Source organism: Coffea eugenioides, chromosome 2, assembly GCF_003713205.1.
Source record: "Coffea eugenioides isolate CCC68of chromosome 2, Ceug_1.0, whole genome shotgun sequence".
Lineage (NCBI taxonomy): Eukaryota > Viridiplantae > Streptophyta > Magnoliopsida > Gentianales > Rubiaceae > Coffea > Coffea eugenioides.
Window position 1 is genome coordinate 17,436,446 of NC_040036.1, and position 16,964 is coordinate 17,453,409.

General features: G+C 36.4%; 2 protein-coding genes across 3 annotated transcripts; one reads left to right on the forward strand and one right to left on the reverse strand.

Annotated features, from left to right (window-relative positions):
- Window positions 1-1,406: 1,406 nt before the first annotated feature.
- Window positions 1,407-6,192, reverse strand: LOC113762731 (diaminopimelate decarboxylase 1, chloroplastic-like). Its single transcript, XM_027306300.1, has 8 exons — window positions 5,615-6,192; window positions 4,948-5,122; window positions 4,477-4,626; window positions 3,708-3,869; window positions 3,059-3,244; window positions 2,483-2,605; window positions 2,320-2,409; window positions 1,407-1,683 (listed from the first exon to the last, which is right to left on the reverse strand). Exons 1-8 carry the CDS (start codon window positions 6,094-6,096, stop codon window positions 1,603-1,605), a joined length of 1,449 nt encoding a protein of 482 aa, XP_027162101.1. The 5' UTR covers window positions 6,097-6,192; the 3' UTR covers window positions 1,407-1,602.
- Window positions 6,193-12,009: 5,817 nt separating this feature from the next.
- LOC113762717 (phosphatidylinositol/phosphatidylcholine transfer protein SFH3-like) lies at window positions 12,010-16,944 on the forward strand. Of its 2 annotated transcripts, none has more exons than XM_027306282.1 (14): window positions 12,010-12,269; window positions 12,951-13,075; window positions 13,532-13,793; window positions 14,021-14,120; window positions 14,209-14,475; window positions 14,596-14,673; window positions 14,792-14,893; window positions 14,982-15,031; window positions 15,152-15,251; window positions 15,346-15,441; window positions 15,651-15,725; window positions 15,906-16,023; window positions 16,143-16,543; window positions 16,668-16,944. In XM_027306282.1, the coding sequence occupies exons 2-14, from the start codon at window positions 13,030-13,032 to the stop codon at window positions 16,752-16,754; spliced, it is 1,782 nt and encodes a 593-aa protein (XP_027162083.1). In that variant the 5' UTR covers window positions 12,010-12,269; window positions 12,951-13,029; the 3' UTR covers window positions 16,755-16,944. The 2 variants fall into 2 exon arrangements, with proteins under 2 accessions (XP_027162083.1, XP_027162084.1); XM_027306283.1 differs by having other exon boundaries at window positions 12,010-12,196.
- Window positions 16,945-16,964: the final 20 nt, after the last annotated feature.

The following is a 16,964-nucleotide window of genomic DNA, read 5'->3' on the forward strand; positions in this document are numbered from 1 at the left end:
TGGGAATGCGATGGAAAAGAACGGAGTTGTCGTGTAACTGTATCTGTATTGGATGTCATAAATTAATTATTTCAATAACAGTGGACCGTGGAAACGACTAAAACTGGAGTTGAGTGGTCATTTGAGGATCACCCCAGTCATGGGGTCATAACCAAAACGCCACTTATGTTATGTACCTATTTCTAATGATCAGGCTCTGGAACTGCATTCATATTTTACAAAGCAGGGACGTAATTTAGATTTAGTACCACCTGTTACCATATACTTTCTACCAAAGTAGATGTATAGTTTTTTTTTTTTTTGTCTCCTTTTGGATTGATAGTAGTTTACAACTCCAATAATACTAGTTAGTATAGTAATGGAGTTTTACCTTTGATTTTCCTCGTCTGTCAGTTTTTCTCTATTCTTCTGTTCCTCTCTTTGATCGTACTTTCTCTAGGTCTCTTCTTCTTCTTCCCCTTTTTTTTTTCTAAAAAAAATTCTGCTTTGTTTTCTTTTTCCCATTACAAAAGGAGGTAGGTTCTAGGGTTGTAAAAAATCTTGACAGTTTTAGAATTGGCAACAATCGTTCACAATTAATTAGATTTCCAAGTTTAAAGCCAAAAAAAGACCAATTATAATGATATGAAGGTGGCTGAGATTGTAAAAAATCTTGACAGCTTCATAATTGGCAACAATGTTTACAATTAATTAGATTTCTAAGTTTAAAGCCAAAAGAGACCAATTATAATGATATGAGGGTGCACAAAGTCGGTGATGCCAAGAATAAACGAAAACACACGTACATAAGAGTCACATGACACAACTCACAGACTAATGTACAACGAAAAACAACATTGGAAACGGGAATTGTACCAACTGCATTATGCATTGCACGTCCAGGAAGCTCCACCTCTATCTGACCAAAAAAAAAAGGTCAACAAAGAACGTGTGCTCCTGCTGCCCTCACATAACATCACACGTCTGTCAAAACATAAATCTCTCTCTCTATATATATATATATATATATATTAGTATTTTGCTTAATCCCAGCCCAAGCAGTAATGCATGTCCAGCTTCGTCATTCCCGTTACATTGTTAAGGTAGTATGGTCTTAGACGCTGACGAAGCTTATTAAATGGTTGGCTGCCTAAGTATAGACAAAATAAAGCTCAGAAGGAGAACCGCGTAGGCATAAGGGCTTAACTGTGTCGTTTTTGCAGGAATTCTTTACCCTTTCTTTTTTCTTTTAAACTTGTAAGCAATTACCAAGGTCAATTTGTAGATAACTTTAAAGCTTTAATTAGTGTCTGCAATTAACTCTTCCAAAAATAAGTTCAGATTTACCAATTGCGAGCATATTATCTCTGAAAAGGCTTATCAGGACTCGCAGATAACTAAAAAGTTCTTCTTCCTCACAACCGACAAACAGAAAACAACCTTTGATTTGATCAACTGACTTGCGGATGCCATCCATAAAATTGTTAAGGTACACAACAAATGCAACACCAGGGGCTCTTGAAAAATTGTCAGCCTATATAGATAGCTACAGAAGCAACCTCCTAGCGCAATATGCTAAAACTGGTACAGCACTCCAGCAGGCAATACTACTATTACTACAATTCAAAGATCCTTGAAAAATTTCAAATGGTCTTCAAATGTCTCCGCGTGCCTGATTTTGGATACTGAGCCATCATCTTCAACCTGAAAACAACATTAATTGCAATCTCAGAATGAGTTCCTACATTATATAATTACAGAGACCGAAGTAGTAACAATATGAAACTTTAGTTCTGATTAGATGTACAAGGATGCAATGTAATTGTCCATGCAATTTAATGAAAATGGTAAGCACATATCTGCACCATTGAGTTGTTCTGGCTCTTTATGGGCAGTCAGTTGAATGAGAAAAGATTAAAAATTCAGCAACTAAAGCAAACTTTTCAATTCTGTTAACTTCCTTCTTTTTCTTATTAACGCACAGCCAGGAACTATTTCGTCGAGATACTAACAAGCATAAGGACACAACCCCCTTGTTTGTCAGAATTTGAGAAAAGGACTTTCAGATCTTTTTGTAGTTTTTGTCTTTGGAGGTTTCTAAAATATAGATGGAAGGAACATGTCACATATCTAAGCAAAAACTTGAAATACTAACTACCGAATTAGTTTAAATTAATCATGGTCACAAAAGCCACTATAATGCTGGCAGGCAGCTCATTGCTTAAACATTCTTCATTCAGTCAGTAGTAAGGTTAATAAGCACTAAGAATCATTCAAGTTTAGGTATAGTGCAATGTTTCTCAAAATGTACAAGTGCAAAACAAAGTTAGCATTACAGACCCAGTATTCTGGAGGGCGCATCTTGAGATTGTATGTTGATGCCATACTCATGCAGTAAGCACCTGCATCATGAACTACCATGCCGGCACCCTGATAGCATATCAATGGATCAGAATAATTCAAAAATCAAGACTTTTGCTGAATAAACGGAGTGAAAACTTACCCTTGAAGGGGTTGGAAGTTTCCTATCCTTTCCCAAGAAATCAGCAGACTCACAGACAGGACCCACAACATCAAACGTGGAAACCTCAGCATCGCTTGGTGGAGGAGAAACCAACTCTATGTGCTGCAGTAAAAAATGTCATTCAAAATTATTGCTGCACAGTGCACGCCAAATAGAATTATGGGATTGTACTAACGATTTACTACTTGAGAGATAGATGCCAATTTATTAAGATAATTGTTTTTGAAAAGTTCTTTCCCCAAAATAGAAAATAATTAATAAAAATTTGTATGGTGCAACTACCATCATAAATGCACTTCAACTGCAAGGGAATAGGGAAAAATAGTCAACTCTCATATGAGGCTAAATAAAGAGTAGCTTATTTCTGAAAAAACCCCAGCCCACAAAATCTAAGAAAAGATCAAGGAAGAACTACGTAAAATATCCTTATGATCTATTTTGGTTGCACATGCATTACTTTCACACATCTGCTTCATAATAAATTAATATGAGGATGCTTGTCTGAAGTGGCTTTGGTTAATCAACAGGATTAACTGAGAGCAGCGGAAGTCTCACTTGATAAGCATCATACAGACTAGGACGGATAAGTTCAGCCATGCTGCCATCAATTACAATGAAATTTTTCGTCCCATTAGTTTTGACTCCAGTAACGCGATTAACCAAGCAACAAGTATTTGCGATAAGTGATCTGCCAGGTTCAATGATGAGATTGAGGTTTCGTGAAAGCACCAACTCCCGAACCTGCAGGAAATAGGCAAACATATAAAAACACTATGTGAACATACATAGCCTAGAGTAAAAGTAAAAACACTCTAGACTCTGTAGTCCTAGAAGACTATGCTTTAAAAGAATAGCATTTCATTCAGTGTTTAACATGCAACAATGAGAAATCAATTAAATTGCACCAACTAATGTGTCAAGGGGCCATAGGTGAACTGCAGTAAGAATGTCTGGTGTGAGTTCTAACCAATCATAACAGAAGAAACACAAGATTTCCATTAACCTTCAAACAAGCGACACGTTACAACTCTTCCAATCCATTTTTATATTAGTATCTCTGTTTAAATTTATTATAGTAGAAACTAGAAAGCAATTATCTAAATTAGTCGCTCCAGCTATTTATCAATATCACATAATCAAAAAAGAAAGGGGAGGGATCTCTATAGTATGAAAAAATACACTGTAGTACATTTATGGTCCTTACAGTGTCAATAAGATCTCTAGGTGCGGGAAGGATAGCCCCTGTATGATGGTAATCAATTCCCAAACCACCTCCAATGTTTAGGTAATCAATTTGAAATCCTTGGGCTCGAATCTCATCAATGTAGTTAACCATTAAGACTGCCGCATCTCTGAAAATGTCTACCTGCAGAAAAGTAAGATTTTACCACCCAGAAGAAACATAAATAAGTACCATGCATCTATCATTCATCTACTCTGTGAATGATAAGATTACCATTCTGATATGTCAATATGTGCAATAGATCTTGCAAGCTATAGAATGTGAACATTGTTGAGTTGCATATAACTGAGACAGAGAGGTGCAAAACAATTGACAAAGATTTAAACGAAGTAACAGACAGTTCCATACACAGGAACAGAGAGAGACTGGCTACAGAAAGTTGCCTAAACAAAGAAATGCCCAAACACGAGTACAACTAACATCTATTCAGGAACCATATAAAATACGTTATATCTGTTCAGAGGAAATAAAAGCCGAATAAGAAAAAGATGCCCCCAAACAGAAGTGCAGCACCAGATAAAGTTAAGTTTTTCCCACATTTTCTTCCCTATCTTTCTGACAGGTAGGTAGGGAGTGGAAGCATAATGTCAATCAAGGTAAAGTATGATGCTGAAGAGAAAGGTAAAGTACGATGTTGAAGAGAAAAAATTGAATCTTCAAAGATGCTCATATTCGACATCTTAAAATCTAAACCAAAAGAAAAGCATGTTGAATACTTTAAAGAGCATACCTTAGTAATGGTAGAACCAAGATGGCAATGGGCCCCAACAAGCTTTAGTTCATTAGGATGAGACTTTACAGCATCTAGAAACCATTGCAGCTTCTCATTCCTGATACCAAATTTTGAGTTTTTGTTTCCAGTAGCAACATAAGGATGGACCTGGTTCAAGCATATATTATGCTTCTTGGCCAATTAACTCGTGATTCATTTATTTCAAACAATGTAAAATAAACTTAATCAAGCTCATTTCAGAATCAAGGGTTCAGATGTAAATCAGACATGAATCTGGAATTTTGAATAGTCTAGGTTCTAACAGATGAATTGAACAAAAGAAGCGAAGGTCTAGAAGAATTAGGCTAAGACTTTTTCCTGCTCCACAAGAAGTCATGACCGAAACAACGTAGCACTAATAATGGATGAAATTAGGATAATCAATGTTCTTGTTATAAATCTCGTATTCACGTTTTGGAACATAATTACCTGTGGATCGACATCGGGATTAATACGCAATAGCACATTGACCTTCTTCCCAGCAATCCTTGCGGCTGCAACAATATTTTCTAAATCAAATTCACTATCAACATTTACAAAGACACCTGCTTCAGCAGCTAGTACTAGATCCTCCAACAGCTTGCCATTTCCATTAAAGATGCACCTGTGCAACAAAAATCAAATATACTAACTTATGCTTAACAGGAAAGGCTTGATTCAGATGGCTGTTGTAAATTTCAAGTATACGATTTACTTTAGCTATAATGCAGCAACATCGGAGATAATATTTGGATATATTCTCCGTTTCCTATACGTTTGTTAGTGAAGGCAATCATTTTGTGCATTTTCAATTATAATTAAAAGGCCCTAACGAATTGTAGCAAAAAGAAAGAAAAAGAAGTAGGATGCAGGGTGTTTAGATATCATGAAGCAATAAGTTTCTTAGGCTCCTAAAAGATTTCCAGCATTGAATACCAGATAGTTCCAAATATTCGCCGAGAAGAACAAAAAGAAAACTTATTTCTTTTAGTTTTAACTTGATAACAGGTCGTCAAAGTTACAATCTTGCAGCTACAATAAAGATATCACAAACGACTTAAATAATCAACTCATAGAAAATCTAAAACAAAAAGGGGAAAGGAATATGTAGTATTACTTCGTGGGATCAAAGCCAGCATGGAGAGCTAACTTGAGCTCATTTCCGCTAACCAAAACCGCCCCACAACCCAAGTGCCTCAGATGCTCCAAAATCTTGAGATTGTTATTAGCCTTAATCGCATAGCCAATAATCGAACTCAATCCCTCCAAAGCATCCTTATAAGCCTCAACATTTCGAGTAATTTGGGGTTTACTATACAGATAAAAGGGTCGTCTTTCTACAAAATCCATGACATCTTGAACCCTAAGGCCCTCGCAGTACAAAAACCCATCATCGGATTTTGTAAAGCAGTGCTGAAACTTCTGGGTTTCTGGCTCTGAGGCAGTTGTTGACAGAAGTGCTCTCAGGCTGAAGGTTCTTGAGGTGGGCTTGATGGCTAAAATGGATTTAAGGGAGAAGAGGTTCGGAGGGTACCTTAAGGATTTGCAAAGGGATGATGGAGAGTGGGAGACGAGGTGGGAGTGTGCAGCGGTCGCCATGGTTAAAGGGAGCAGAAAAAGAAGAGCAGACTGCTGAGCTGAACGAGACTGGGAGCAGACCAGCGGACCAGAGGGAGTAGGGGGGTTTTAGGTTGACAATAGACGGGAACAACAGACTTATTTTGGTGGAATATAAGCCCCAATAAATATTTGCTCCTATTTTTAATTTGCACTTTCACCATTTATTTTATCATATAATTTGATAAATAAAAATTATATGATTAAAATGATAATAAAAGTATGATTAACAAAAAATAAGAGTGCAAATAATAATTCCTAAAACTGAAAAGCTACAGAATATCATGCAAAATCAAACTTCAGCAGACATCTCAATTAAAATAAATACAAAATTTGGTAATCAATTTTTAAGACTATATTTGATTACTTTCTAAACTTTAGTTTCATAATTGGACATTGATAATTGGATTTCGTACGAAGAACCGATAATTCGATTATATCTGAAATTGAAATGCCAATATTAAGCTAAAATATTTCAATTTTCTCTAAAAATTTATTGCACCGAAATATTTAATATGTTTTTTCCAACAAAAATTAATTAAAAAATACGGCCTTTGTCAGTTGTCCAAAACCTCAAAATTCTCAAAAATTCGAACTAGTCTTGAGAAACAAATACTACTAATTACTAGAGTCGTTAGTAGTTAGTACTCAATAGTCAAATAGGCAATACTTAAATTAATCAATAAGGTTGTGAGTAGTATTATGTAGTCACGAGTAACGATGGCAAGGAGGCTAATGGGGCTGGGCGGGGGGGGGGGGGGGGGGGGGGGGGAATTTTTTTCCCCAGTTTCGAAACGGGCGGGGGCGGGAGTACATATATATATAAATAAATATATAAATATATAATTATATATATAATATTTAATATAATTAGTTACAAACTTATAATAATATTATTATTAATTATATGTATTATATAATATATATTAGTATATGTAATATAATTGATATTATCAATTATACTAATAATTATATATGTCTACTAATAGAAATTATTAATTAGTTATACTAAATTTACTAATACATTTATACTAAATTCCTAATTATACTTAATATAATAATATTTTTTTCTCAAAAAAAAACACAAGCACAATAATGAATTAGTAATTGTATTTGTGTCAAAAGTGAAAACTTGACTACTTTTATTGTATTTATTTCATAATGTTGGATTGTATTCAAATAACTTTTATTTGATTGTTTTTATAAGTTTCAATTGTGAAATTACAATGATTAATAACTTGATGATGTATTGATATTTTAGTACTTGATTATTTGCTAAAATTTAACTATAATGAAATTATATAACAAATTTTTATTAGCCCGCAGGGGAAGCGGGGCGGGGCGGGGGGAACGGGGGTCGGGGGCAGGGGGGATTTGTGGGCAGTGGGGCTGGGGGCGGGGGACCCCGTTGCCATCCTTAGTCACGAGTCAATATTTAAGTAATTACTACTTGCTAATTAGTATTTAGTAATATATCTGGATATAACTAATATATATAGTAAAAATTTTTAAAATTTGGCCAGTAATAGGCAATTCGGTAATGTACTTTTAATATTTAATATTACCAAACATTGAATTTGGATATATTTCGGTATTATTGAATTCCATTTTATCGAAATGCAAAAATCCAATCTAGATTGGATTGTCTGGTTTTTGAGTTTTTTTTTCTGAAATTTGAATAGCCCTAGTATAAGATATATAAAAGTGAGTGCAATTTTATTTGTCACATATATATATATATATATAACCCTTACATGTGCGTGTAAAACATTGAATACTTTTTTCTTTTCTATTTTCTGTAGAGTAGCTGTTAAAAGGATAACTCAAAAAATGAATTGACTTTTTTTGCCCCTAATTATTTTTTGTAGGAATTGGGTCAATAATTGTTTGCAAATGGTGTCTTCTCCAAAAACCATTTTCTAGCTTATTGTGGACTTTATTATGAGATATTTTCGACGACCAAAAAAAAGAGCAAGATTTTACAAATTAATTACTGCTTTAGTTAAGTTTTCAATAAACAATAAGATATTAAATAACTATACAATTAAGTAAGAAAAGAATGCTTATTTTAGTGCAAGCAAGATAAGGAAAAGTATCTTATGTGGAACACGAGACTTGCTTTTCTTGAAAATATCACTTTTTTGTTTCTTGAACATAATATAGATCCATTATTGGATGTCATTCTATTCTAATTATCAAGTTAATATAGCCATTTATTATGAACTATTTATGTTAGTTATTTTGTGCAAATTAAATGGAGAAAAAATAGCAGTTCATCAATGATGCAGAGTTTAGGGCCATTAATCTTAATTCTTGAGATCATAATCCCAAGATAATGAACCGATATGTTTATACTTTTATCAATTCATACATTGCACTTTTACTTATAATACTAGGGGCGAGTGCTCGCGCATCGCGCAAGTGTTTGGTACCTATAATTAGAGAGATAATTTGAGAAGAAATAGTTAAAGAAGCTGGAGTTTGATAAGAAATAATTAAAGAAGCTGGAGTTTGATATTTTATGTAAAACGTGTTTGCTGTACAAATGTTAAATGGCATATCCAGGGCATGGTGCAGAGGAGTAGCCGGTACCCGCGATGGTGTCATAGAAGTAAGCGCTCTTGTTGAAAGGAGTAAGGACTCAATGCCCAAAGTCAACTGCTGGTGGTTCAGGAAATTAATCAGATTCATCCTACATAAAGTAAAAAGCACCAATACAAAAGTGTGTAAACTATAAAAACAAGTCAAGGTGAATAAGCTTACCTTTATAATCAATTAGCAAGTGACTACAGTTACCTAAAGGCAAAGAGGAGCTCATCAAGGCTAACAGGAATGGCTAACCCCAACCCTGATAGAACCTTCCTTTTTCAATTGAGGACTAATTTGCTTAGCCAGCGTAGGAAGAAAGGCAGGTAGCCATATTCCCATTAAAGGGATATTCCCTGTTGGCTACTAATTTAGCAAGAAGGTTCACTATGTCACTAAAAGAAAAAGAAAGAGTTTGTTGTAGGAATTTCTGACCTCTCAACAGTAAATTAGTCGCTTAGTTTTCTAAGAAAGCAAATAGCTAGCATATCTCTTCCCTCGTCAAGCAAACGATTCACTCTCTTTAACAAAACGAGCGAGGAAAATGCTTGAAAGCCAAAAACTCTATAAGATCCCAGTCGTTCTCCTGCCCTGCCTTACATCGATGGATTTCTGTCCTGCTACTGGCTATTCCCAAAAGGAAAGAGGAAGTGAATCTCTTATTTCATATAGCAGAAAACACACCATGACCGGATTAATGTAGTAAGCTAGAGTACCCTAGAAAGCTGACCTTGTTCCAAATACCTCCTGGGAAGTTTTTTCTTAAAGTTGCTCCGAACCTATCATTATAAGCAAACCAGTTAAATTTCAGAGGACACCGATTCTATGCAAAAATCTTTATCTTGCAGCTAAACTACACAACCAAAGTTTCAAATTTAGGATCTGACCACACATTGATGCTACAAACCACAAGAACCACCCACATAAACAACAAAATTGAGGAACAAATCTAATCTCAAGCTAAACCACCACGAATAGCTACGGCTGAAAACCATTTCGAGATGTTTAGTATAAAGGCTGCAAAAAATATCCCAATTCCAGAAGCCGAAAGGGAAGAAACTGAAGAAGGTGAAAGGGGAAGCATTGAAACAACCATAACGATGCTCAGCCGTTTATTCATTCAATACCCATGTTTTTGGCTATTTAATTGAGATGTAAATAGGAAAAGGAATGGGTTGTTTTAGACGTGAGCTCATATGAGTTGGGAAATGATCAGACAAGTTGTTTCAAACAAAGAAATAACCTCAAACGAGTAGTTTTAGCAACATGTCTTTGTTTTAATTGCACAATAAAAGTCACAGTTAAATTCAATGTATCTATAATACCATTTCAGTAATTACACCAACATATAAGCATATATGAGTTGTACACGGTGCAAACATGGTTGCAAAATAATTTTATCTTCCAGAAATACCCAGATGCCTATATAAATCAAAACTTTTAATGTACCAAAATAAGGACATTTCGGTAAACATACCCAAATACATGCTCCCCTCAGTTGTACCAAAAGTTTTAAGAAAACCACATAACATCCCACATTCCCAAAAAACCCCTATCATGCGGTTGAAATTCAACCCCTTCTTTGACCAAAACTCAATCTTATATAATATAAGGAATTAATTATTAGTAGTATATACTAATTAACAGGATCTTTGTCGCTTAAAACAGAAAAAAGAAAAAAGGATACTTCTATGGCAATATACTTAAGAGTTCAACTCTGGAATAGGGCTGCAAACGGCTTGCGAGTTGGTCAAATTAAACTCGAGTTCAAGCTCGAGCTCAAAATATTAATTCTGACTCGCGAGCTCGAGTATATATATATATATATATATATTTATTTATTTATTTTAATAGTAAAATTACATATACATCTCTAATATTTTATTATTTAGTAAGAAAAATATTATTTTATTTATTTTTAAAAAAATAAAAATAATTATTTTTCTTATTTTTTCGAGCTTGACTCGACTCAAATTTGAGTTGAACTCTTTCGAATTTGATAAAACTAAATCGAGACTCGGTTCGATTGGCTCAAAACCCAACTCGACTTGACTAGTTTACATCCCTACTCTAGTATCCGCTTGGCCTATTGAGACATCATTTGCCAAATGGGGTTTAGTGGCAATTACCCGTTGGAAGGCTTTTGTGTTAGCTGGAGCAGGAAAAATTTGGGCCTAGCTAAGTAGTTGAACTATTCAGAGGAGATTTATCATTTTTCTGCTTTGGAAATATTTTATTGTTAGCAGACAGCAAGTGGAGTCATCTGTAATCTCTCGAGTCTTGACCAAGTTTAGAAATTTCGAGCAAGTTGTTTATATGTTGGTGTATTTTATGGACAATGGAGTCAATATATGACTATTTCTTCTCCATTTTCCCTTTCCTTTTGCTTTTTTTTTTTTGGGGCAATCAATGTATGTCTACTTTTATCGCTAGAACAGCAAAAGATTTACCTTAAAATAAAAGAAGATAAGAAATTAAAACCCTTGAATTTTTTTGGCGGGTATTGGCTTAGTTGACCAGAATCCAGATATACACATATACATGGAGGACATATGAACGATTCCTCCTCCGGGAATGAATTGCAATTGAAACTAAGGAAAAGAAACTTAGTGGAGCACCACGACATTGTAATGTAAGAGCAACGATGAGTTTTGAGATTATTATATGGGAAATGGACACTTCAGCTGTAGGTAGGTATTGATTTACATAAAAGTTTTTTTACAAAAAATGCTAAAATGTTTTCTTCAAGTTTGATGGTAATATTTATGTTGACACCAACTCTTTCACGTACTAGTTTTAGGTAAGTAATTACTATGTTTTACTCAATTATTAGTCATCGCCATCATCATATTCACTTGCCCTCCCATGTATATTACGTATGGTATATATATTAACTTTGTAAAAGTATGGATGTCTCTTTGTTTCCTGTCGACGGTGATTTATGAATTTGCGTTTTCTGCCAAAAGGGATGTCGTAATTATAAATAAGCCAATTGTAATTAATGTCAGATTTCTAAATAAGCGATTTCTAGTTTTTCCAGTAAAAGTAAATGTAAACCTGGGCGGGGCGGGGAACCAGAATTTTACCTTTTTTCAAAAAAAAAAAATGAAGCGAAAAGAGAGGTTAGTTAAATTAGTTACGTGCATTGACAAGGAAAAATGGCCTGCAAACTGCAAATGGAAATGCAAATCCAAATCGAACGGAGCGGCCTTACACTTGGCGTACTCTGTGTGTGTGTGGGCGAAACATCAAAACATGATCCTTAATTAATGACCAAACATTTTTCCAATACGAAATACTACCGCCTGATGGTGGTGGTGGTAAGAATAGGAGAATATTGCAGACGGACAGGTCGTGTATGGACGAACATGTGACCTTGTCAAAAACAATCATCTCCAATTTCTCTCTCCCCCTCCATGTTTTTCTCTCTTAAAAGTTGAACAATTTCTCGTTAGATGAGTATTGTCCATTGGCTGTCTCTTTGCCACCGCAATTTGTGAGTTAATTCTGTGATTAAATACTCTTCCCCACCCTTCCTCCCAAAAAGTCCAGCATTTTGTTTGTCACTGGTAATCTACATCTCTCCTCTCCTCTCCTCTCGCCTCTCTATTTCCTTCTCATTAGCTTAGCTTCGGAGATTAAATGATTGCAATTCTACTTCTCCATCGTTCTTCTTACATGACATCCCTTTGTATGGTTTTCTTGTTTCTTGCTTCTTTGAACGGTGATGATGATGATGATGATGATGATGATAGTGTTGTTGTACTTGTACTTGCAATTTAATATTTAGAGGCATTTTGGGATTGGACACCAACCCTTTGCAGGGGATGATTGACTGACTTTTCGCTCTTTTCTTTAAAAGAATATCTGATTTTCTGTTTACCATGTTTCCTCATTTGTCCACCAACGACCTGTCTATCTATTCATGGTTTTAAAGAAATGACAACACCAACATGATATATAGTGATCGAAATTCATTGAGTTTCTGCTCTTTCAGCATACCCTTTTTTGAGCGAAACTCACAGGTCATGTATCATGTGTCAAGTAATGTGTATTAATTAAGATCATGTATGCTTATGGAGTTGAAACTTTTGGACGCATTATGATGCGTGATGATTTCCAAAATCGTGATTATTATGAGTTCATCTGATGAATGAATTCCGGTTACATCGGAAGATGGAAAAAGAGAAGACTATTTTGAGCTGGATATCTTTTTTAGTCCCTGACTAATTTCGTTGTAAAACGTGTAGGGAACCTGCAAGTGCGTAATTTCAGACATTGTGAAAGCCCCCTTTGCACCTCAAGAGATCAAACTACCAAACTTTGATCATGAGTGACGCGATGTCTGGACCAATTGAACGACCTTACAGGCCAAGTAAGTTGTATTCCTGTCTCATTTCCTAGCTATATTCATGATCTGATATTTCCCTTTTCTTTTTAGCACAGGAGTTAACAAGAATGAGAAAACACAGAAAAGCTTGCAGCTTTAATTCCACTTATTCACAGTCACCAACAAATCTTTTGTTTTTTTTTTTTTCTTATCACTTCCCCCCGGCCCCCCGAAGAGGAAATAGATTTTACTGTAAGTTCTGATTTTGGTAGAAGATAAAAAAGCTCAAAAGCTTGAGATATGGTGCCTTGAGTTTAAAGAAGCTGCACAGGTTTAAGCCTTTTACTCGTCTAGAGCTAGAAAAAGTTTGTTAGAATTTACTTAATAATTTACCTTGCATCCCAATCTTTTTTAATGTTCTTTTATGTTGAGATAGAATTTTTATTTGTTTATCATGAAAACAATGTGTTTTAGAGCTCCTCCTGCCAACTACATTGACAGGCATGGAAAAGATTGACCTTGAAAATGCTGATGATGAGAGGAAGACAAGGCTTGGGTCTCTCAAGAAGGCAGCAATTAGTGCCTCTACCAAGTTCAGGCACTCCTTGACCAAAAAGGGGAGAAGAAACAGCAGAGTCATGTCTGTTGTGTTCGAGGATGAGCATGATGCAGAGGAACTAAAAGCTGTGGATGCCTTGCGTCAAGCACTTATCCTGGAAGAGCTGCTCCCTTCAAAACATGATGATTATCACATGTTGCTGAGGTTTATTCCTATCCTATTCTCAGAATAATGTTTGTACCATTTCTTGTTGTTAAAGTAGACAAAAGTGTAGCTGGTTTCAAGATGGATTGGATGTCTAATCCAACTATTTATTCCAAGTTGAAGAAATAGTACAGTTGATAAATATAGACATAAAAAAATTAGATTATACCTATAATTTGGGCAAAAATGAAAACCATAGGCCTAATAGGTTCCACTGTTATATCCAGATTTTTGAGGGCCAGGAAATTTGACATTGAGAAAACAAAGCAAATGTGGGCTGATATGATCCAGTGGAGGAAGGACTTTGGTGCAGACACAATCATGGAGGTATTTGTCATTCCCGAGTGCAACATCTTATGTTTAGGATTAACTGAGTGAGCATCTCTAAGTACATAACTGACAACCCTTTGTTTAGGACTTTGAGTTCAAGGAAAAGAGTGAGGTGCTCAAGTACTATCCACACGGGCATCATGGGGTTGACAAGGATGGGAGACCTGTTTATATTGAAAGACTTGGACAGGTTGATGCTGTCAAGCTCATGCAAGTCACGACCATGGACCGCTATGTTAAGTATCATGTCCAGGAGTTTGAAAGGACCTTTGCTGATAAGTTCCCAGCCTGCTCTATTGCAGCCAAGAAGCACATTGACCAGAGCACTACCATTCTGGATGTGCAAGGAGTGGTAAGTCGAGTTCTTCTGGATTTATGTACCAAAAAATGAATATTGCTGTCAAGAATTTCGCTTAGACAAGGACAATAAATGGAGCTGGTATAGAGCTAATGACAAATATGACTGGCTCAGGGACTGAAAAACTTCAACAAGTCTGCAAGGGAGCTTATTCAACGTCTCCAGAAGATTGATGGTGACAATTACCCAGAGGTACTGACTCCCGTCTGTTTTGCTCCGGTCACAGTCAATTGTTTTTGGTCCTGTTTTTCTACTAGGGATAGCTCTGAAGTTTGTTTTGCTCTTCTGAAATGTTCTTTGTTCAATACAGACGTTGTGTCGCATGTACATCGTCAATGCTGGCTCCGGATTTAGGCTTTTGTGGAACACTGTCAAATCATTCCTTGACCCCAAGACCACCGCAAAGATCCATGTAAGCTCATACATACCATCAGCTACCTCAAAGCATTACTATTTATTCTCACCTACTGAAAACGAAACTTAATTTTCACCATCTCCAGGTTCTAGGCAACAAATTCCAGAGCAAACTCCTTGAAGTAATTGATGCCAGGTAAGCTTTAGTTAATAGATGTGAAGCCTAGCTCTCAGCTTTTCAATTCTCACTGGGCTGGCATCAATTCTACACAACTTTACTTGACACTACTTTTTATCTTCCTAAATCTTGCATCAGTGAGCTACCTGAATTCTTGGGTGGTACATGCACCTGTGCTGATAAGGGTGGATGCATGCTTTCTGACAAAGGCCCATGGAACGACGCAGATGTTATGAAGGTTGGTTCACGAGTTGAAAGCTTTCTGAATTTACATCTGAACATTGATTTATCAACGAGAACACTGAAGGCTTATGATTTACAAAATTGACCAGATGGTTCGCAATGGTGAGCACAAATGCTCAAACAAAATCATCATCCCAAATGTTGACGAGAAAACAATTTCAGAGGACGAGAATGCCAACTCCAAGGTACACAACGCCTACCATTCCATTTAATCTGGTTTGATCATTGATGGCCTTGGTTCTTTCATACACCCTACATTTTCTTTCTGGGTAAAATTTGCCTCATCGGGTTTTGAGTTGTGAGTCATTGCTTTGAAGCTGATAACTATTTCATTCCTTTGAATGCAATGCTGAATATACTTGTTCTGTCCTCTTATTATGTTGTGAACGCGAAGAAGAACCATTCCTTCAAACTAGAATCTCCCAGGGTCCAAAGGGGACACTCGCAACTCTCCGCCGTTCAGGAGGAGGTACATTTGCCTTGCGTAGTTTCGTTTTATTTGATGGTCAGAACTTGAAACTAACCATGCAAGCCCCATCCTGGTGTAATTAAATTGACTGCGTCCAAACGAGTTGGAACTTTCACCATGACTGACTGACTGCTTGGGAGAAATTACTGACTGGGTAGTTTTTCTTTTCTTTCTTTGGAGGTTGCAAGCAAGTGCCGCCCCGTCACTGAGCCCGAAAGATGCATTCCAGTAATGGAGAAAACTGTTGATACGACTTGGCATAAAATATCGAAAATCGACGACTTTGCCCTTTCAAAAGGTGCTCCCTCGATCACCAACTGATGCTTTGCTCTTTTATTTTTCTCACACGCGTAAATGTAGATTGTTTGATCCGGATCTGAATAATTTGGTTAATCTGTGTTTTTATCCATGTAAAAGCCGCGGATTATTACCCAGTGCATCATCATGATGCTTGCAAGGGCAATGATGGATTCAGCAACCAGGTTTTCACTGGGGTAATGACCTTCGTTATGGGCATCGTCACCATGGTGCGCATGACGCGCAACATGCCAAGGAAGATGACAGATGCAACCTTCTACTCTAATGGCTCCATGTACGGTGTTGAAGCTATGGTTAAAGGCCACGCTTATGAACTCCCGGCGCCGGCCATCTCCAGCGCTGATTACTTCACCATGATGAAGCGCATGGCTGAGCTGGAGGACAAGATGTCCGTTCTCGGGAATAAATCCCAGACCATGCCACCTGAGAAAGAGGAAGAACTCAACAATGCCTTGAGTCGAGTTGACGCCTTGGAGCAAGAGCTTGCATCAGCCAAAAAGGTACTGCTCGTTAGCTGTTGGCCCTACCATATAGGAATAGTCGGGTGGTGTGGTAACAAAGCCAAATAAATAAGCTGTGATAAACGTCTCCTAACCACCACATATACTTCTCTTCCATTTGCAGGCACTTGATGAGGCTCTTCTCCAACAGCAAGAACTCCTAGCCTACATTGAGAAGAAGAAGAAGAAGAAGAAGTTTTTCGGTTTCTAAGCCTGGAACCATGAAGTTTGTATAGGAAGAAGGATATAGTGATTTTTTTTCTCTTCTAATCTTTCTGGTAAGACTCAAAAAGAGTGTTGAGTGTTATGCTCCATAACAATGTTTGCTTTGTCAAATTCTTGGATCAGAGCTTTCTGTATATTACACACACATATATATATATATATATTATTCAATCACACATACATAAGGAATTCTATT